This window comes from Carcharhinus amblyrhynchos, chromosome 18 (assembly GCF_965287045.1).
Source record: "Carcharhinus amblyrhynchos chromosome 18, sCarAmb.v2.hapA, whole genome shotgun sequence".
NCBI lineage: Eukaryota > Metazoa > Chordata > Chondrichthyes > Carcharhiniformes > Carcharhinidae > Carcharhinus > Carcharhinus amblyrhynchos.
The window spans coordinates 42,305,990-42,329,363 of NC_137341.1; the positions used below are offsets into that span (position 1 = coordinate 42,305,990).

At 42.8% G+C, this 23,374-nt stretch overlaps 1 protein-coding gene across 1 annotated transcript; it reads left to right on the plus strand.

The window, feature by feature from the left end:
* Window positions 1-30: 30 nt before the first annotated feature.
* eri2 (ERI1 exoribonuclease family member 2) lies at window positions 31-18,156 on the plus strand. Its single transcript, XM_080206904.1, has 9 exons — window positions 31-122; window positions 2,899-2,963; window positions 5,686-5,769; window positions 7,560-7,687; window positions 8,631-8,787; window positions 9,754-9,854; window positions 12,061-12,142; window positions 16,127-16,215; window positions 16,367-18,156. Exons 1-9 carry the CDS (start codon window positions 100-102, stop codon window positions 17,747-17,749), a joined length of 2,112 nt encoding a protein of 703 aa, XP_080063030.1. The 5' UTR covers window positions 31-99; the 3' UTR covers window positions 17,750-18,156.
* Window positions 18,157-23,374: the final 5,218 nt, after the last annotated feature.

Here is a 23,374-nt window from a genome sequence, read left to right on the forward strand (position 1 = left end):
AAATTCTAAATGTGAATTTTTGGTTACTTGCTCCAATAATAGGTTCCTAGCACTTGTTAATAGTTCTTATTTCCCCTCCTCCGCTGGATTAGCTGAATAATGACAACCAAACAACTGGCTAAGTAGGTATAAAAACACTGAGAGGCTGGGACTGTTCTACCTCTGACTGCAACGAAGGTAACCCGTGGTTAGCACTGCTATCTCACAGCGCCAGGGACACGGGTTCAATTCCCGGCTTGGGTCACTGTCTGTGTGGAGTTTGCACATCCTCCCCGTGTCTGCGTGGGTTTCCCCCCCCCCACAGCCCAAAGATGTGCAGGTTAGGTGGATTGGCTGTGCTAAATTGCCCCTTATTGTCAGGGGAACTAGCAGGGTAAATAGGTGGGGTTATGGGGATAGGGCCTGGGTGGGATTGTGGTGGGTGCGTACTAGATGGGCTGAATGGCCTCTTTCTGTACTATAAAGTTTTTATTTCTATGATAAATTTAGCATGGCCAGTCCACCGAGCCAACATGTCTTTCGGACTGTGGGAGGAAACCAGAGAATCCAGATGAAACCCACGCAGACACAAGGGGAATGTGCAGCCTCCACACAGACAGTGACCCAAGCTGAGAATTGAACCCGGGTCCCTGGCATTGTGAGGCAGCAATGCTAACCACTGTGCCGCCATGGATTATGGTCAGTGTAGATTGATGGGCTGAGTGGCCGCCTCCTGCATTGTAGGCATTCTATCATAATCATCAGAACTGCCAAAAGTGAGACTTTTGGTTTTGAGGGAGGGTGCGAAGAATGGAGGGCAGCAGAGATTAACTGATAGAAAAATGTCTGTGCTGCAAGGTCAAAGGGATCAATCACGAAACAAAGGGTCTCGAAAGGCGGTGTGAATGGTAGGATGATGAGTAACTGCTGCTTCAAAGCAAAAGAATGAAGAGAGAAACCTGTAAAGAAACAGTGAAGGTAATGACGGCTGAGGCTGTAGTCTGAAATTTTTGAAGCCATTTGCCAGTACCACAGGCTGCAAAGTGACAAGTTGAAAGGTGAGGTACTGACTGTTCCTTAAACTTTGTTGGAACAGTGCTGCTGGAAATCATGGTCAGAGTTGGTACTAGGTGGAGAGTTAAGTGATGGATGACTGGAATCTTATGACCAGGCTTACAGGCTGAAAGAAGGTGTTCTGCTAAACAGTCACCTAATCTGTGTTTGACCCCCACCCCCAGCAGAGAGCAAATTGGATTGTGAGCCATGAATACAGTTTACTAAATTGAAAGAAGTTCAAGTATATCACTGTTTTTCCTGGAAGGAGGCTATGGCTCCTCATTGCAAATATCAAGGATATTTAAGTAAAAGCAAGGAACATCGTGTCAAGATGTTGACATAATTTAGTACAAAAATCTTTCTGCATAATGCAATGTTACAGAATCTCACAACTTTTTAAAGTGTTTTTAAACTTATTATTAAAGTGCAGGAAGAGGCCATTCAGCCCATCGTGTCTGCACTGGCTTTCCAAATGAGTAATTTACTTCGTGCCATTCTCCAGCATCCTAGACTTAAGTCTGCACATTATCCCTTTTCAAATAACAGTCTAATTCTGGTTCGAATGCCCCAATTTAACCTGCCTCCCCCACACCCCCAGGCAGTGCTTTTGGACCTTAATCACTTGCTGTGTGATTTGTTTTTTCTCGTATCTTTTTTGCCTTTTTTGCAAATTACCATCAATCTGTGTCGTCCTGTTCCTGATCTTCTCATGAGGCAGAATAGTTTCTCCCTATCTGCTATCTGCAGACCTCTCATGATTTCATATACCTTCAGCGCATCTCCTCTCAGCTTTGTTTTTTTTCTCCAAAGAAAACAGTCCCAATTTTTCCAATCTATCTTCACAACTGAAGTTCCTTGTCTCACCATCCTCGTGAACCTTCTTCACATCTTTCATAAAGTGTATATAAAATAGCTTAATTTCATTTGATTCTCTCCTTTTGGTTTCTGCTTTATGCTGAATGAGCTGCATTCAGACCGTTGGCATTTCAGCTTTTATATTTGAATTTAGCAAGGTGAGGATTCCTACTTTTGATTAATATAGTGAGAAATGTTTATTAGATGAGGACTGACTGTCTAACATATTTGCTTTTGTAAATATGTTTGGCCAGTAGTTTAGCAGTGTAGTGCAGAGGAGATTCACCAGGATGCTGCCTGGGATGGAACATTCAAATTATGAAAAGAGGTTGGGTAGGGTTTGGGTTGTTTTCATTAGAGCAGAGAAGACTGAGGAGTGACCAGATTGAAGTGTACAGCATTATAAGGGACATGGACAGAGTGGATAAGGAGCAGCTGTTCCCCTAGTTGAAGGGTCAGTAGGTTCAAGGTGAGGGTTAGGAGGTTTAGTGTGGATGTGAAAAAAACTTGTGTACCCAGAGGGTGATCATGGTCTGGAATGCGCTGTCTGAAAGGGTGGTAGAGGCAGGTTGCCTCACATCCTTTAAAAAGTATCTGGATGAGCACTTGGCATGTCAAAACTTTCAGGGCTATGGGCCAAGTGCTGGCAGGTGGGATTAGATGGGAGTTCGGGTGTTTCTAATGTGTTGGTGTGGACTCAATGGACTGAAGGGCCTCTTCTGCACTGTACGATTCTACGATTCTCATCTCAAAAAAGATTAGCATTTGATATTTCCTGTTTCTTGAATGGCAGGAATCCTACACAAGTTTCTGTGTCTGCCAAATGATGGATACGCCCTGAACACAAGGCTTGATGGTTTATTTTACAAAACCCTTTATGCTTTTAAAACGGTGGCATAGTTTAGGAATTTGGATTGTATTCTTAATGAGATTGATGACTGAAGTTAACCAGCTGCTGTTTTTGCATAGTTGACGTGTCCGAGTAACCTTTTCTGTATTTTTGTCCAGGCAACTTGGCTTGATTAGAAAACACTCGTTGCCATCTCTTGAGGTCAACAAAAAACCTAAATCAAGTAAGTGCCACATGTTGTTTATTTTGAGTGAAGATCTAGCTGAAGACGGGTTTAAAGGCATTGCATGATAATGTGCAGATGTAATTCAGTTGCTAACTTAAAGTAAATACAGAATACGGATGCTGGAATCTGAAACAAAAACAGAAAAATGCTGGAAAATCTCAGTGAGCCTGACAGCATCTGTGGAGAGAGAATAGGGCCAATGTTTCAAGTCAGAGCTCTGACGAAGGGTCATCCAGAGTTGAAACGTTGGCTCTATCCTCTCTCCACAGACTCTGTCAGACTGCTGAGATTTTCCAGCATTCTTCTGTTTTTGTTATGCTAATTTAAAGTTATGTACTTTTGTGTATTTTTATATTTCCATTTATAAATTCCTATCTCCACATTTATGATGGAAAGCTTCTGTCTAAATTTGTCATTCCGAAGGTCTCCAATTCTCATGATGGTGTTTCAGCACCCAAACTTAGTGCAGTGTGGTGAGTTTACATGAGTGTTTCCTATTGGGCTGCACAGTGGTTAGCACTCCTACCTCACAGCAGCAGAGACCCGAGTTCAATTCCAGCCTCCAGTCTGTGTGGAGATTGCACATTCTCTCTATGGGTTTCCTCTTGTTTCTTCCTGCAGGCCAAAGATATGCAGGTTAGGCTGATTGTGTCAAGGTAAATATGCTGGGTTACGGATATGGGACCTGGGTGGGATTGTTTCCAGTGCAGGATCGATGGGCTGAATGGCCTCCTTCTGCACTGTTGGAATTCTATGATTCTCATATAAATGCGGCATGGGAATTTAAAATGGGCAAATTTACAGTGGGTCTGTTCATTTTATTTTAACAAAGGAGTATGGCATCAGATTTCTTACAGCCAAAACAAGTCATTAAAAAGAAATTATTGGCAGAAAGTTTTCTTCCTGCATGTTCTTTGGATTAATTAGGGGCGGCACGGTAATACAGTGGTTAGCACTGCTGCTTCACAGCTCCAGGGACATGGGTTCGATTCCCGGCTTGGGTCACTGTCTGTGGGGACTTTGCACGTTCTCCCCATGTCTGCGTGGGTTTCCTCCAGATACTCTGGTTTCCTCCCATAGTCCAAAGATGTGCAGATTAGCCATGTTAAAAAATTGCTCCTTAATGTCCTGACATGTGACATACCATTGGCTTTCTTAATTCCTTCTAGAAAAAAAATGGGTTACGAGGAGAGACTGAAGAGACTGGGGCTATTCTCCTTGGAAAGAAGGAGATTGAGAGGGGACATGATAGAGGTATATAAGATACTGAAGGGAATAGATAGAGTTAATAGTGAGAGACTGCTCCCTAGACTGGGTACGAACACAAGAGGTCATCAATTAAGGGTGAGGGGGGGGAGGTATAATTTGGAGGTAAGAGGAAGGTTCTTTACACAGAGAGTTGTGGGGGTCTGGAATGCGCTACCGAGTAGGGTGGTGGAGGCAGGCACGTTGGACTCGTTTAAGATGCAGTTAGATAGGCATATGAGTGAAACGGGAATGGAGGGATATGGTAGGGGCTATTAAATAGGGTAAACCTCGGGAGACACCGGAAGGGCAGGCTGTATAACTAATATGTTTTGTCTTTATTCCACAGGTGGAGGTCCACCTCGTGTCAAGCGAGGGGCATGCACACGGCGGGTTGTGCGTGGGCTGCTCTTGGAAGTCCAGGAGTGGCCTAGTACTTCATGTCGGTGTGTGTGCTTGATCCTGGACCGATAGACGGGCTCCACAACAGCTCAGTGACTAGCACTGCTAGCTGTGCAGATACATGGATTTGGGCCTGTGTCTGTGGGAGTTTGCGCATTCTCCCTGTGGTTGCGTGGGTTTCCTCCGGGCGCTCCGGTTTCCTCCCACACCCCAAAGATGTGCTCTTAGGCTAATTGGTTTCCACCAAATTGACACTATTTCTTCCCTGAATCTGACTGAGTAGGGTCCCATTCGTAGACATGCAGGGTAGAATAGGTGTAGGGTGATGCGGCGGCGCGGGCTCGTTGGGCCGAAGGGCCTGTTTCCCGTGCTGGGTTGTTCTTTGATTCTTTGATGTGTAGGTTAAAGGGATTAGTGGGTAAATATGTAGGGATGTGGGGGTAGACCTGGGTGGGATTATGGTTGTTGCAGACTTGATGGGCCAAATGGCTTCTTTCTGCACTGTAGGGTTTCTATTTCTATGATTCTGTGAATTACCTTGCCCCAGAAATTTATGTAAACAGGTTCATTAGTAGAGCGTTTCTGGGGTGGCACGGTGGCACAGTGGTTAGCATTGCGGCCTCATAGCGCCAGGGACCAGGTTCAATTCCAGCTTGGGTCATTGTCTTTGTGGAATTTGCACATTCTCCCTGTGTCTGCATGAGGTTCCTTCGGGTGCTGCGGTTTCCTCCCACAGTCCGAAAGATATATTGGCTTGAGTGCATTGGCCATGCTAAATTCTCCCTCAGTGTACCCGAACAGGTGCTGGAATGTGGTAACTACGGGATTTTCACAGTAACTTCATTGCCATGTTAATGTAAGCCTACTTGTGATGCTAATAAATACACTTTTTACTTTAAAGTTTGTTTAGGATGTGATTACTTTGAACGCTTTGCCACTGAGCAAAGTATTTAAAGGGACAGTGTAGGTTAATCATCATTCCGTCTTACAAACTGAGCATCAAAACAGTGTGACAGACACCAGCCAGTGATCTGAAAGCTCATGTGAAATCTGTACTCTTTGTACTTTGCAGATCAGTTTTTTTCATATTTAATTATCATTGATTTTGAATCCACCTGTTGGAAAGATGGGAAGCCTCGTTATGGCCCGGAAATAAGTGAGTATAGATGGTTTTAAAATACTGTTACTTCATTATGTACATTAAGAAGAGGAATTTTTAACTTGTTTGTAACCTCGACGTGAGTTATTATGTTTTGCAAAGTTGTAACCTGTAAACAGAATAAGAAATTTGAAAGGTTTTCTGATTCAGTGGACAGGATACTCTGTCCTCCCAGCCACGTGTTTCTTGGTGACGGGAGACAGTGTGTCATTCACTGGCGGTGGGATTCTCTGGTCCCCCTGTTGTCAGTGAGATTTCCTATTGAAGCCACCCCATGCTGCCAGGAAAGCCACAGGCAGGGGTTTGCTGCCGTTGGGACCGGGAATCCTGCTGGTATGAACGGCTGGTGAAAGAGGAGCTCAGTGTCAGTGAGCCATGTGCTCTCCTCATGTTATTGATCTCTGTTGCACAGCTCTGGTTTAATCAGCCCACCATAGGTGGCTGTGCCTTCAGCTGCGTGGGCCCTAAGCTCTGGAATGCTCCCTCTAAGCCTCTACAACTTCCTAGCTTTTTCTCCTCCCTTTAAGTTCATTTCTAGTTTGACCAATTTTTGATCAGCCACCCTATTGTCCCCTTTGTCTCGGTGTCAAGTTTTGATTAACAACGCTGTTCATGAAGTCCTTGAGTACGCTTTGCTACATTAAAGGTGCTACATAAGTGAAATTTGCTTTAATATCTGAATTGGATCAAGCCTGCTTGAAAATATGGAAGCACCCTGGTTGGCACTGCTACCTCACAGCACCAGGGACCCAGGCTCAATTCCGGCCTCAGGTCAATGTCTGTGTGGAGTTTGCATGTTCTCCCCATGTCTGTGTGGATTTCCCCCGGGTGCTCCAGGAACCCATGAAGCAGGTAGGAAGCATGGTGCCACAGTGGTTAGCACCGCTCTCTCACACCACCAGGGACCCAAGTTCAATTTTGGCCTTGGATCACAGTCTGTGTGGAGTTTGCACGTGCTTCAATTTCCTCCCACAGTCCAGAGATGTGCGGGTTAGGTTGATTGAGCGTGCTAAATTGACCCCTCGTGTCAGAGGGACTAGCAGGGTAAATATGTTTAAAATTTATCTGTCAGGGTCACAAATAGGCTTACATTGTGAGACAGGGCCTGGGTGGGATTGCGTTTGGTGCAGGCTTGGTGGGCCAAATGGCCTCTTTCTGCACTGTAAGAACTCTATAATTTCTGGGATTCGGTGTCATTTGTTGAAGAGATGAATGTCTCATTTATTGAATGAGACAGCAGGAGACGCCCTAGTGATTCACAACTATTTTATTGTGATACAATAGTTCAGTGCAAAGCACAGGTTTCTGCTCTACCCTTCTGGACTTGCTCCCTGTCCAGAAGGCTCCCCCTTACAGAGTGAGACCTCTGCCGCTTAAAAGTAAAGTTTATTTATTAGTCAGGCTTACGTTAACACTGCAATGAAGTTACTGTGAAAATCATGTGTTGCCACACTCCAACACCTGTTCTGGTCAATGCACCTAACCATCACGTCTGTGGGAGGAAACTGGTGCACCCGGAGGAAACCCACGCAGACACAGGGAGAACGTGCAAACTCTGCACAGGCAGTGACCCAAGTTGGGAATCGAACCCAGGTCCCTGGCTCTGTGAGGTAACAGTGCTAACCACTTGCCACCATGCCGCCCCAATGCAAGCTCAGTGAACATTGCCTGCCCCAACTCACGGTGAAACAGGTCCTAGTTTAATCTTAAAGAGATCTGCATTTCTAACATTGATGCCATTTTGATGACTTTGAAGTTTTTTTTGTTCTTTATTTGCTCCAATATAGTTGAATTCCCTGCCGTACTGCTCAACACTTCCAATGGAGAGATTGAGGTTGAATTTCACATGTATGTTCAGCCTCAGGAACATCCAATCCTGTCTGCGTTTTGTACAGAATTCACTGGCATTAAGCAGGTACAGAGTACAACACGGGGTTAAGTTTGCTGTGAGGAAGAGAGCATCTCACTTGCTGAAATACTGGGGTGGACCCTTGGACCCGTATCCATTTCCTATAATTCTCTGAAATTGCAGAGTGTCTTAGTAAAGCTCACCACTGCGACTGAAAGAGCCATAAACCTTGATGGCCCAACAAAGAGCTTAGTTAGAAGAGAGTGTTTATTAAAATTTAGAACTTAACAGGGCAGTTCACCATTTCTGTGAGTCAATGGGCCGCACAGTGATACAGTGGTTAGCACTGCTGCCTCACAGCACCAAGGATCTGGGTTCAATTCCAGCCTTGGGTGACTGTCTGGGGGGAGTTTGCATATTCTCCCTGTGTCTGTGTGGGTTTCCTTTGTGTACTCCGGTTTCCCCTCACACTCCAAAGATGTGCAGGTTAGATATGGTAAGTTGCTCCTTAGTGTCAAGGGAATTAGCAGGGTAAATACATGGGGTTACGGGGATATGTAGGGCCTGGGTGGAACTGTTGTCTGTGCAGGCTCAATGGACCAAATGACCTCCTTCTGCACTGTAGCAATTCTAAATTATTTCTGTAGACCTCTCAGATCAATCAGATCCTGACACTGTATCAATGCGTGATGTGCAGGGAGCAATGAGAAATTAAGTGTAGGAGAAAGGGAATGAAGCTGGGTGAATGCAGTAGAGGTACAGGTGGGCCATGATCTAATTTAATGTCAGAGCAGGCTCGAGGGCTGAAAGGCCTCCTTCTGTTCCTATGTCCCCTCCTAGGCTGCTAGAAGATAACACAGCTTCAAATCCCTATTTTTTACATATAGGTAAGCATTTTTCAGTGCGGTTTGCAAGTTCCCCAGGTGTTTCTCTGATGTACAGTTGCAGAATTGGGAAGCTATCGAAAGTCTTAGAAATTTGCAGATTCACTGTCTTTTAACATTCCCAGTGGCAAGTTGAAGCTGGAATTCCTCTTGCAATATGCTTATCACAGTTTTCCCGTTGGATTCAGAAGCTACAGCAAGAGAAGAGCATTGTTTTCATTAAGGCCGTGTCTCAGATGTGTGGCCTTGAGTCAAGACCCTGCGCTTTTGTAACATGGTCAGGTATGGTCGACAGTTACTGATAAACTCAAGCTGTTTACTCGATGGGCTGAAGGACCTTTCTCTGGACTGTAGACCTCTAACATTCTATGACTAGTGAAGAGCTATGCTAGAACTGTAGCCCACTAAGTTATAAAAAAAGCCAAAAATACTTTAGTTGCCATTCATTTTGTTTTCAAAGCAATTATGCTTTATCTTTCATTGATTTGATCTTTCTCTATATTCAATAGTCAATATATTTATGCTCAATTTTAAAAAGCATGTATCACTTCAAAGAAAGAAATCTGGAATTAAGAATCTACTGATGACCATGAAATCATTGTCAATCATCGGAAAAACCCATCTGGTTCACTAATGTCCTTTAGGGAAGGAAATCTGCCGTCCTTACCTGGTCTGGCCTACATGTGATTCCAGAGCCACAGCAATGTGGTTGACTCTCAGCTGCCCTTGGGTAACTAGGGATGGGCAATAAATGCTGGCCAACCAGCAATGCCCATGTCCCAGGAATGAATTAAAAAAAAATTTCACATTGCATGTAATCTTTATCCTAATGGTATTTCTATGGTTGTGACCTTTTTAAATGCTGAATTTTCGCTGTAATGCTCTGGTCTCTCATCATATAAAATCTGTGACTTTCGCCTTCAGGATTTATGTACGAATTCCTCTGTGAGGACTGGAATTGCAGTAAAAAGTCTGACAACACCAGGTTTTAGTCCAACCTATTTATTTGATAATATTCTCACTAGCTTTCGAGGGGACAGCCTCTTCGTCAGGTGAATGGGAATTCACCTGACGAAGAGGCTGTCCCCTCGAAAGCTAGTGAGAATATTATCAAATAAATAGGTTGGACTAAAACCTGGTGTTGTCAGACTTTTTACTGTGTTTACGCCAGTCCAACGCCGGCATACCCACATCATGACTGGAATTGTACAAAGGTCTATTTAATCACACGCTCTTTGATTTCTGTAGACTGGGATCTGGGAGTGTGCCTGCACTATGAATGTAAAAGGAAAGATCTCAGAAAGCCAGCTGTTCTGAACAGTTGGATTGACCTGCGAGCAACCTACAAGGTACGCACACAAGGGGCTGGAGATGGTCCAACTCGCCGTTGGTGGCTGCCAACAAGAAATGCTGAAAATACATAGGTCAGTTAGCATCTATAGGCGAGGACAGGCAGCTCATAGTCAATAGCAACCTTTCATCAGGGCTGAAAGATAATCTGGGCCTTTTTTTAAAAATAGGTTGGGTGGAAAATTAGAAGAGATTCAACAAATACTAAAACCACCAAGAGGATGTAACTGGGTTGAATAGTCAGCAAATTACATAATTAAAAACTGTTAAAGAAACTGATCTAAAAATTTACTGGTTAAAGAAATGAACATTAAACAGGCATAAGATTGTGCACATAGTGCAATTTAGAGCATTTAGGACGGAGATGAGGAGACATTTCTTCACCCAAAGTGGTGAGTCTGTGGAATTCATTGCCACAGGAAGTAGTTGATGCCAAAACATTGAATGTATTCAAGAGGCTGCCAGATATTGCACTTGGGGTGAATGGGATCAAAGGTTATGGGGAGAAAGCATGATTAGGCTATCGAGCTGGATGATCAGCCGAATGGCCCCCTCCTGCTCCTATCTTCTATGTTTCTATGTAAATGACTCAGGAAAGGACAACAGAGCAAACTGAAAGTATGAAAAAATACACAAAGGGGAAGGAAAGCTGCTAGTCGCCCTGATTTGAAATGAAACAAAAAAGTACTGGTGTGATGTATGCATACATAATGGGTTAGGTGTTCTGGATTGTGTACAATTCTGGTCACCATACTACCAGAAGGATGTGGATGCTTTGGAGAAGGTACAGAAGGTATCAAGCCTATCTCATGATTTTCTATGCACCCTTCATCCATAGAGACGTACATAACAATTAGAATAACATTTGAGTCCACCAGCATGGAGAAGGCAAAGAAAATAGACTAGTACCACAGCCTCATTGCTCAGTCCATCATTAGGGGTGATCGATGCTTTCTGCTCCAAGTATAAACGCACCTCAGTTCTCTACTTGACACTTCCTACAACATCAACAAACAAAATAGAGGCAGTTGCTACATCCTAATGTTATTCAGGCAGTGTTCTAACCAGTGTAAATCTTGAGGCTTGTGTTGAACTTCACTGAACAATAAGATTAAGAGTCGAGTTGGGATGGGGAATCAGTCCAAGTGGCGCAGCCACAATTTTTTCTTTAATCATTCACATGATATGGGTATTGCTGGCTACGCGAGCATTTATTGCCCATCTCTAATTGCCCTGGGGAAGGTGGTGATGAGCTGTCTTCTTGAAGGCTGCACTCCATGTAGCGTAGCAACATCCACAGCGCTGTTAAGGAATTCCAGGATTTTGACCCAGTGAAGGAACGGTTCTAAGTCAGAATGTTGTGTGGCTCAGGCAGGAACTTGCAGGTAGTGGTGTTCCTCGTTACCCTTTAGAATTCGTGGGATGGAGGGTGCTGTTGAAGGTGCCTTGGTGTGTTGTTGCAGTGCATCTTGTGAATGGTACACACTGCTGCCACTGTGTGTTTCTGGTGGAGGCAGGGAATGTTTAAACCACAGTGGGGCCTGGTGGCCCTTTATCTGTGCCATGAAATTTTGTGATTTCTCCCATAGCATTGTCCAGAGCCTTGAACATCCCTACCATTTGAGATAGTGCTTCCTTTAATGTAAAATGCTGCAGTCACGACTAACATAGACCCACTGTATATGGAAGATGGAAGAGTGTTTAGTGGCTACTTTGCCAATATCTATCCACAAATATGAACTTCCTGTGGCTCATAATTTTAACCCTCTCCTCACGTTCCTACTTTTAAAAAGACATGGAAAATGAAATTATATGGGGTTAAACTAAATTAGACAAAATTGGCTGTCGCAAAATAAAAATTCAGAGCACCGTCAAGGAGTCTGACTAAACCATTTGTGAGTAGGTGCTGATGGAAAAACAATCTATGTCTGCTATTACTTTGGGCGTTTTAATCCAAAATACTGATTTGATTTATTATTGTCACATATATTAGTGTACAGTGAAAAGCATTGTTTTTTGTGCGCTGTACAGACAAAACATACTGTTCATAGAAAAAGAAACAAGAGAGAATACTACTGCTCACCAAATGATCCATTTATCTAGTTCCTTAATTAGATGGAACTCGTTATTCCATCTATAGCCAATCAACATGTCTGTTATTTTTCTGTGGTAAATGATCTGAGTTGACTTGTGTTTGTGTGGCAGATGTTCTATAATCGAAAACCAAAAGGTCTGAATGGAGCTCTGCAGGATCTGGGCATAATGTTTTCAGGACGGGAACATTCTGGTACGAAATGCACTGTTACATGTCTCAGTAACTGTGTTTGGCCTTATGGACTCGGAACAGGATCAGGCTATTCACCATCTGGGGCCTGCTCTGCCATTTAATTATGTCATAGTTAATCTGTATTTAATATGGTTATATTAACTCTCAATACCTTTCCCTGACAAAAACTATTAAACTCCGTTTTGACATTTTAAATTTATTTCTAGCCTTAGCTTTTTGAGGTAGAATGTTCCAGATCTCTACTACCCTTTCTGAAACATCTGACAGCCATTTGAAGGAGACTAGAAGTTAATCTTTGCTTAGTTTAGATATATTAGTAAAGTGAAACATTATGGAGTAAATTTTCCTGTTCCGCCTGTCACAAGAATCAGAGTGATCGAGGGGAGAACCACGGAAAGGTCTGTTAAGCTCTGGCGGGATTTTCCGTTTTAGGGTCACGCGCGGCCAGATAATCCCGCCCTATGTGTGCATAGCTCCTCCCCCCACTCATTATCCCAGTATCAATAGGTTTCTCCTTGTATGTGTTGAGATAATGAATGTCCTCTTACTTTTTATCCTTGCCCTTTAGTTTATGCAATTAATAGAACCCCTTTTCTTTAAATTAAACTAACTAACACTTTCAAAAGTATTTCAAAGAAATCAAAAAAAGAAAAAATGATTTTCCACATCCTGTAAACATCCATCTTCTAAGACATTCAATAACTTGGTTCAAGCACTCTTCTTGATACAAGCATTCTGATAATTGATGAATTTCATCCATCCATTTGATATTGGAGAGTTCACAGAATCATAGAATCCCTACAGTGAAGAAGGAGGCCATTCGGCCCATGGAGCTTGCCACCCAACCTCTATCCCTGTAACCCATGCATCGACCCAGATAATCCCCTAAGGAACAATTTAGCATGGTTGACCTATCTAAACTGCACATCTTTGGAGTGTGGGAGGAAACTGGAGGAAAGCCACGCAGACACTGGAAGAACGTGCAAACCTGTCACAGACAGTCACCCAAGGCTGGAATTGAACCTGGATCTCTGGTGCTGTGAGGCAGCAGTGCTAACCACTGCAGCATCCATGCCATTCCTTTTCTTTGTTGCTTTTCTTTGTTTCATGCCAGGAAGGTCTATTCATTTTTAACTTACAGTTTTTGTCTCGTCAACATTATCCCACAAGGAACAATTATCCATGTAACATTTAATGAGAAAACTATTTTGAGTGCATCCTTCTATGGAATTTCCCCTAAAATATTTAATAAATAGAATCCCATAACCACTGCTTCTGCAATAGCTGGTGTTTCTGCAGCTAAAATACTTCTAACAACTTTTTTTATTTCTTGGCTTCCCTGTCTAAAGGGCAACATTTCCCATTCTCACTTGCCAAAAATATTATTGAACCTGGTGCCCTTGAATAGCCATAAGGAAGATTGACATGAAAGGCATCAGTAAAAATAATTAATTTTCTTTTCTTTGAGTCAACCAAGGATGGAAACTTAAGTTAGCATTTAAACATTTTTAATTTTGTAAATGTTCTATTTGCCCTTAAAATATCCTTGACTTGAAGGTGTGCCATTGTAGTACGTGGTCCAATGCATCAAAACTAGCATTCAGTCTTGCATAACCAATTCATCTGACCAATAAAGTTTCACAACTGTTGTTTTTCCTTTGAATGGGATGCATCCTTCTGTGGTGACCTAGCACAATTAATCAGGTAGGAGTAACATTGTCTCAATAACATTGCTGGTTCAGAGTTACTGCAGACCTATTCTGTTTAATGGCTGAACCAAATGAATTTAAAAGCCTCTGAAGCTTGACTTCCAACCTTTAATTCCACTTTAACCTTATTAATAATACACTTCTCAAATTCTATAGTACCACTCCATAAATCATCAACATTAGTTATAATGTGAGGTTATTCACTTTGGAATCAAAAACATGAAAGCAGATTACTACCTGAGTAGCTGTAAATTGGGAGAGGGGAGTGTGCAGCAGGACCTGGATGACCTTGTGCACCAATCATTGAAAGTAAGCTTGCTGGTGCAGCAGATGGGGTAAAGAACGCAAATGGCATGTTGGCCTTCATTGTGAGAGATTTCGAATACAGCAGCAGAGATGTGTTGTTGCAATTATACAGGGTCTTGTTGAGGCCACACCTAGAGTATTGAATGCAATTTTGGCCTCCTTTTCTGAGGAAGGATGTCCTTGCTCTCGAGGAAGTGCAGTGAAGGTTTACCAGGCTGATTCCGGGGATGACAGGACTGATATACGAGAAGAGATTGACTAGGTTAGGAGTGTTTTCACTGGAGTTCAGACAAATGAGGGAGGATGTCATAGACACTTATAAAATTCTAATAGGACTATTCAGGATAGATGCAGGGAAGATATTCATGATGGTGGGGGAGTCCAGAACCAGGGGTTGTAGTTTGAGGATTCGGGATAGACCATTTAAGATGGAGGTGAGGAGACATTTCTTCACCCAAAGAATAGTGAGCCTGTGGAATTCATTGTGTCAGAGAGTAGTTGATGGTAAAACATTGAATGTATTCAAGTGCTGGATATAGCACGGGGTGAATGGGATCAAAGGTTATGGGGAAAAAGCAGGATTAGGCTATTGAGTTGGTCGATCAGCCATGATCGTGATGAATGGTAGAGCAGGCTCGAAGGGCCAAATGGCCTCCTCCTGCTCCTATCTTCTATGTTTCTATAAAGATGTCAGAAATAGCTGTATACAGAATTATAACTTTTCCGTTATCTCGTATTGAAATTGTTTGGTACAAGCTTCATCTCTGACTTTCATAAACAATATGCAGCTGAGGCTATGGAAGCTTTGTTTTGGCTTATGAGATGCTTATGCTGGCATCGTAATTTCAAAGAATACAGTCAATTTTCAAGCTAATCCCAGCATGCCTGCAGTGTTTAAAATTTGGTCAAGCTAACTCTGGAAGTTTTGTATTTAGTTACGTAGGCAGAAATTTCTTAAGATAAAGTCTTTGCATTAACTGAAGCAAACCATTCAAAGGATCCCACACTTCCACACATCCTAATTCCAGACCTTGAGACATTATTCAGGCCATAAACATACTTGGTTAGTTTCCATAGTTTCCCTTCTGCATTGCTTGTTTCTTTGGCCAGTTTCAGAATTGCTTCTGTCTGAAATTTATCACTTTTTGGAAGCATGGCTTTTATGTTGATTGATCTATACTCCCACAGGTATTTGGCCAAAAGAGCTAAAAAGACTTTCAGGATTACTTTACTCACTGCGAGGGAGTCTGTTCTAACATATGTATTTCCCAGTTGCTTTTGAAAACCATATGCAACTTGGCTTAAGTTCCATTTGTAAGGACCTGTTTTGTCCAAATCCATCTGTGCAGCACGGCTAACTGTATCCTATCTGGTACTTCAGAGTAAACTCCAGGTTCCTTCCGGTGACCTAATTTCTTTTGTTTTGCGTCTCTTAATAGTTTACCTTCTAGATTATTGGCAGCCATCATAACTTCATGATCACAAGGATTTCTGTTTCTAGTCCTCTCTGGACTCTGTTCTGTCGCCCTCCTTGCATCATTTAAGCTATTACAGTGAAGGCCTCTCCTGACACTTGGATTCCAGCAACTTGTGATGCTTTAATCCACTTTGTGTAACCAAAATCTTGAATTCAAGTTTGTGGTACAGCAGGACCTGACCCCAAGCAATGAAATTTACCCATGCCAATTGAAATGGTGTGTTTGCTAGATGGCCTACTCCTGCTCCTATTTCTTATGTTCTTATGTTCTCTACATACTGGAGATTTATTTGCATGTAGTTAAGTTTAACTTTTAAAATTCATTAATGAATAAAAGCAATATGTGTAAATGTCTGTTAAACCCCTACATTTAAAAACTTGCTGTTTTAGCTTCAGAACAACGTTAGTCTAATTTTTAACAGCAAGCAGAACATAGTGTTCTGATTATTCACTACACTTGTGAATTCTCATTCCTCTTCATGTTGAAAATAGGCCTGGATGATGCCCGAAACACTGCTCGTCTTGCCTGGCAGATGATCTGTGATGGCTGTCCCATGAAAATCACCAAATCGTTGGATAGGGTGAGTGGCTATTGGTGAGTTCAACACCTCCATCCCTTTCGGACTGGTTACACCAGATAAACACTTGACACTTACGGTTACCTCGCATTGTGATACTTGATACTTTAAATATTCTAGAATCAAACACCGTATCTTGTGGTGTTTTCAATAGGTTGCACCCACAAGGAATCCAATTGTAAGACCACCGGCTGCCAGCTCACTTGGAGACAGCAAAACAACCCTTGCAAATCACGAGGCTCTGGATAATGGCAGCAAAACTTTTTCGTTTTCTGAAACTGCTTCTGGCAGCATAAAAAATGCTGGAATTAGACAACTGAGCTCAAGCAGTGAACATAATGGCACAGTGAAGCAAACAAATTTGGACTTGACATCTTGCTCTAAACCTGACAGCCAGCTTACAACGTCTGTAGGCTCCAGAAATTGCAATAATGTAAGTGTTCACTCCAAGTGTTTAATATCCCCCAGGACCCTAATCAATGGACCTTCTACTTCCACTGATCCCTGCAAAGCACAGCAACCTAGGCTACATCCGATCAACAATGTTCAAAATCGGATTACCGTGGGAGGTGTGGGAACTAAACCCAGTGATAGTCCAAACAACTTGTTGCTTGTGTCAACCACTGTTGAGTCTGTTACCTGTATCTCTGATCTTGATGTTAGCTGCTCAGAGTCCGAGGTTCCCTGGGGAGATTGGGAAGACATTGCCATGCTACCTCTATCAGGTAACATGCAGTCCAGAGACCGTGAGGGACAAGAGAAAAATTGTAAATTGTCAAGTGTGCTTGAAGAAGAGAACATGGAAGTGTGTTCTATTCCAGAAGCACTGCAGAAGGATAGGAAAGATGACAAATTGACAGGTCAGTTAGAAGCTAGGAGGCATCAGAAAGTTGTATACAGGAGCCCCCTAACAACAATCTATGATGTCGCTGAAGTTATCAAGCAAGCGGAGGGTCATTCCACCTTCAAAGTACCTAATATGAAAGTTCCTGTTGTCCGGCCCAAGTCTTTCAGTGAAACCACTGCATCTTCACATTCTGTTCCATTCTCCAGATCAAATAACTCCTTATGCATTGGAGTTAAAAAAAAAGACGCACATTCTAGTCCCTTCAAATCTCACGCTTCTAAAAAGCAATCATTCACCGTTTATTCAGACAAAGATCTGCCCTCCAACTGCCCTCAGCCTTCAACTGATAATTCAGTTTTGAAACTTATTCCTCCAACGGCCCTTTCCCGCCAGGCACCTCGGAAGCTGAATGCTGAAAAGATCACTCCTCCGCTATGTGGCTGTGGTCGTAGAGCTAAGAGGCTTACTGTGTCTAAAGTGGGCCCGAACCAAGGGAAAGCCTTTTACTCCTGTGCGGTGGGGAAAAGGAATGCAGAGAACAGCAGGGGTTGTGGGTACTTCAAATGGGAGTGGGTATTGAAAAAGGAGAAAAGCTCGCCAGTCTCTTCCAATAATGTTTCTGGTACAGTTTCATCTAAAACCTTTCCTCCTTCCCAACGCAAACATTTAGGCCTCCGGTTTTCCTTTTGAAACTAACAATATGAAACTAGATTCTTATACAGTTGCAACTTATAAAGCCATGACATCAATCTGGCCTATTGGAATGTTGAGGGTTAAGTATTAGTTACTGTCATTGGGTTTCAGAAATGCACTTAACTGAAGATGGCACAGTGGATGGCACTGCTGTCTCACAGATCCAGGGACCTGGGTTCAAATCTGGCCTCGGGTGACTGTGGAGTTTACACGTTCTCCCCATGTCTGTGTGGGTTTCCTCCGGGGTGCTCCCACAGTCCAAAGATGTGCAGGTTAGGTGGATTAGCCCTGCTAATTGCCCCTTAGTGTCCCAGGATGTGTGGGTTGGGGGATTGGTGGGCTAAATATGTTGGGTTATGGGGGATAGGGCCTGGGTGGGATGCTCTATCGAAGAGTTGGTGCAGACCCGATAGGCAAAATGGCCATCTTCTGCACTACTTTAAGGATTCTGTTCTGTCTTTCTTGTTTTTTTGTGTGCACACTTGCATTGTATGTGTGCAGTTTTAACTTTAATATACTGAGTCTTTTGTAAACTTTTCACCCAACTCCTTTTGCATCTCTTGGGTCTTGTGCTGTGATGTATTCCGTGAGTAATAGTTGTACATCTACAAGTTAAAAACGTGAAGGACTAGCTGATTGAGAGATTGTGAGGGAAACATCATAATTGAGCCCAACATTGTCTTGCTTAACAACTTGCAGCATTGCGGCCTCTCTCTCATGCATTCCCTCTTTTGTTCCGACCCTCATTCCTTAATAATTTGCAACATCCCAATGTCCTGGCTAAATTACTGAGTACCATGGATGGTGCACTAAATTTAAGTTAGAAAAATAATTGCATACATTTGAAATTGTTTTGTAGAAGTGGATGTTTAAGTAATGACTGACTGATTACTTAAAAAATCTGCGTAAGCCCAATTGTGATGGAGACTATAGGGTGAGATTTTAACTTGCCCAAAACCTATTTGTGTTCACCTCCCCAGAGTTAAGATCAGGTCTGAAATTGCCACTACTGTCAGTTTCAACTGACTTTTCAACGCCTTCATCACTGGCTAAGTAATTCTCACCAAGTAACTGAGTCATTGTTTACTGTCTAAGCTCAAATCTCAATCCTTTGTGAGGAAAGGAAACGTCATCCAACAGAATGAAAAGTTTATGATTGTTCCACATTTGCTGTTTTTAAATGTTCTAGCACTTCACTTTATTTTTATACTTTTTAAAATGTTTTTTATAAAGTAACTGCCCTGCAAAAGTAATGATGTGAAGTCCTTTGAAATGTTCAGAGGCATGTGATCTATTATAACTGCGAGTTTTCATTTTATAATAAAAGACTATTTGGTACCTTTTGTGTGCAAATGACTGCAGTTTGGGTTTACAAATGAAGTAGCATTCAGGGCTCTGGTTATCTGTGGAAACACTTGCATTGCCCATCTGTGCAAGGTTCTCCCCTTAACTTACAAAGACTCCCACAGTGTTTAGTTTATTTACAAGTTGATTCCCTTTGACTCCTGTTTTGTAGGGCTGGTGCAAGATAAAATTACATGCAAAATGTGATGCAATGAATTTTGGATCTGAGCTCAGCAATCCTTGTTTGTGGATCATATGACCAATAATTGATAACCACACTACTGGCTGTTACTAGTTAATGTTGTTTTTAAAAGTTTATCTATTAGTGTCACAAATCAGTTTACATTAACATCGCAATGAAGTTACTATGAAAATTCCCTAGTCGCCACACACCAGCGTCTGTTCAGGTACACGAAGGAAGAATTTAGCTTGGCCAATGCACCTAACCAGCACGTCTTTCAGACTCTGCAAGGAAACTGAAGCACCTGAAGAAAACCTCACGCAGACACTGGGAGAATGTGCAGACTCCATGCTAGCAAGCCGGGAATCGAACCTAAGTTTCTGGCGTTGTGAGGCAGCAGTGCTAATCACTGTGCCACCTGCACAGAAGACATGGAGAAAAACTGGCCAGAGTGTCATAAAATCAAAGTAGGTCGTGCTAGGCTTTTAAACAGACTTTTGTATACAAGCAAGAAAACTATCTCATATAAAAGACCAAAAGTGGAGAAGTTGATCATGAGTCAGTAAAGATCTTTGGGTGGGGAATAGGTTGTGGTAAATGAGTGAGTTGCTTTGTGGAACAGAGTTAACTGTTAACTCTGGGGCCATTTGCTTGAATCTTGACTGAAGGTTCAATTATGTCATTTTCTCTCTAAGTGGCCTGGTTGAACTCTTTATAAAAAAAATTGGTTGCACGAAGTTGATTCCCATTGTCCTGTATCTGCGAGCAAAGAAGTGGGATGCAACAAGGAAATTCTCTTGAGGTCTGGGCCAAAGTTTTGTATTTTAAGTTTCACCTAACTTTTTGCTCTTTGTTACTGAACATTGCAGTAGTCGTATACAGTTTGCAATGCCATGTCATGAGGGGCTTAATAATAAACCACATATGGAGGCATGGTAGCACTGCTGCCTCACAGTGCCAGGGACCTGGGTTTGATTCCTGGCTTGGGTCACTGCCTGTATGGAGTTTGCATGTTCTCCTCATGTCTGCATGGGTTTCCTCCAGGTGCTGCAGTTTCCTCCCACTGTCTGAAAGAAATGCTGGTTAGGTGCATTGACCCGAACAGGCTCTGGAACGTGGTGACTAGGGGAATTTCACAGTAACTTCATTGGGGGTCATATGTAGGCCTCACAAGATGGGGACAATTGGCTTCCTCTCCTGAGCGGCCATAGGGAACTGCCTGGGTTTGTTTGACAATTGAATGCTAACCCACAAATGAGCAATTTATTCAATTTCAGAACTTTGTTTAGTGGGATTTGAACCGGCACTGTCTGAGTTACTAGTTCAGTATAAAATGCACTATGGTACCTTTCCTTTTTCATTGCATATATTCTGTAGTCTTTTTGATGGGGGGTGTGGGCTTCACTGGCTAGGCCAGCATTTAATGTCCTTTTCTAGTTGTCCTTGAGAAGGCAGTGAATTGCCTTCTCGAATTGCGGTAAACCATTTGATGTAGGTGTACTCACAGTGCTGTAAGGAAGGGAATTCCAGAATTTTGAGCTAACGGGAGACTATAAGACTGTAAGATATAGGAGCAGAATTAGGCCATTTGATCTATCGAGTCTGCTCCGCCATTCGATCATGTCTGATGTGTTTCTAAACCACATTCTCCTGCCTTTTCCCTATAATCTTTGATACCCTTCCCAATCAAGAACCTATCCATCTCTGTCTTAAATACACTCAATGATCTGGCCTCCACAGCCTTCTGTGGCAACGAATTCCACAGATTCACCACCCTCTGGCTGTAGAAATCTCTCCTCATCTCAGTTCTAAAGGGTGATCCCTTTACTCTGAGGCTGTGCTCACGGATCGTAGTCTTTCCTAGTAATGGAAACACCTTCTCCACTTTCACTCTATCCAGGACTTTCATATTCTGTAAGTTTCAATGAGATCCCCCCCCCCCCCCCCCCCCAATCCTTCTAAGCTCCATTAAGTACAGACCCAGAGTCCTCAAACGCTCCTCATATGTCAATCTTTTTATTCCTGGGATCATTCTCGTGAACCTTCTCTGGACCCTCTCCAAGGCCAGCACATCCATCCTTCGATGTGTGGTGCACAATTGCTCACATTGTCAATTTGGTTCTGAATCAGGATGGTGTGTGGCTTGTAGGGCACTTGCAGATGATCGTGTGCACATACATCTGCTACTCTTGTCCTTCTAGGTATTAGCGGTTGGTGGTTTGGTAGGTGCAATGGAAGAGGCCAAGGTGAGTTGCTGCAGTGCATCTTGCAGATGCCACACACTACTGCTACTGTCTGTCAGTGACGGAGGGTGTGAATGTTTCTGGTGCTGGATCTTATGAACTGCTTTGTGCTGTATGGTGTTGTACTACTTCAGTGTTGTTAGGATTATACTGATCCAGGCCAGTGGAGACTGTTCCATTACACTCCTGACTTATGCCTTGTAGATGGTGGATGGACTTCAGGGAGTCTGGAGGTACACTATTTGCTGTAGAATTCCCAGTGTCTGACCTGCTCTTGTAGGCACAATATTTATAGGGCTGGTCCAGTTCAGTTTCTGAACTTGTGGGGGATTCATTGCATTCACTTGTGTTAGTGTCATTGAGTATCAAGGAGAGATACTTGGATTTTCTCTTGTGGGAGATGGTTATTGCCTGGCACTTGTGTGGCATCAATGTATCTTGTCACTTATCAGCCTGAATGTTGTCCAGGTCTTGCTGGATAAGAACACGGACTGCTTCAGTGTCTTAAAATGTATTTTAAGCGCATGATGCTGAACATTGTGCAATCATCAGTGAACATCCCCACTTCTGACCCTGTGATGAAGGGACTATCATGAAAGTAGCTGAAAATGGGTGGGCCTAAGAAACTACCCTGAGTTATTCCTGCAAGGATATGCTGGGACTGAGATATTGACCTCCAACAACCACAGCCATCTTCCTATGGGCCAGGTCTGACTACAACTAGTGCAGTGTTTTCCCCCAATTCCCACTGAGTCTCATTTTGTGCAAGATAAAATTACATACAAAATGGGTTTTGAAGCTGACCTCAGCAATCCTTGTTTGTAAATCATATGGCCAATAATTGATAACCACATTACTGGCTATTATTAAGATGGAAAGAATTCTGTTTCTCCCATTCAATGCATAGCCATATATTGCATAAAGCTTAATTCAAAAAGCAATACTGTTTCAAATTTCACTTGAAATAAACTTAAATGTGGTTATACTTTTTTAATTTGAATATAAGGCCAATGTTTATTGAAAGTTTATTTATTAGTTACAAGTAGGTTAACTTTAACACTCCAATGAACTTATTGTGAAAATCCCCTAGTTGCCATGCTCCTGTTCCTGTTCGGGTACACTGAGTGAGAATTTAGCGTGGCTAATGTACCTAACCAACACATCCTTTAGACTGTGGGAAGAAATGGGAGCATGCGGAGGAAACCCACGCAGATACGGGGAGAATGTGCAGATTCCACACAGAAAGTGACCTATGCTGGGAATCAAACCCAGGTCCCTGGTGCTGTGAGGCAGCAGTGCTAACCATTGTGCCACGACTGAAAACATGGCACCTTCCCAATGGCCAACGCACCTAACTGGCACATCCTTTGGACTGTGGGAGGAAACCGGAGCACCTGGAGGAAACCCATGCAGACATGGGGAGAACGTGCAGTCTCCACACAGGCAGTGACCCAAGCTGGGAATCGAACCTGGGTCCCTGGTGCTGTGAGGCAGCGGTGCAAAGCACTGTGCCACTGTGCCACCATATGTAGTTCTTCTCCACTGGTTACAAGGTGAGCAATTTCCATACTGTTACATATAGTGTCATATTCCAGTATAGTGTTAACATGGTTAATACTTTAAACAGAATATTAAAATGGCTGCTGAAAACCATGTGACCTTTGGTATTTCAACCTCCAGACAGTCTCAACTGAATTAAATATGACATTCACAACCATCCAGAGAATTCACACATCTTTTTGTTTAAAGATGGACAAATCAGCAAAAGAACTGCCGCATTTCAGCCAGCTCCCCTTTTTGTTTCACCATGTGTGTTTGACGCAGGTGAATTTTAAGGTGTCAAATATCAATCCA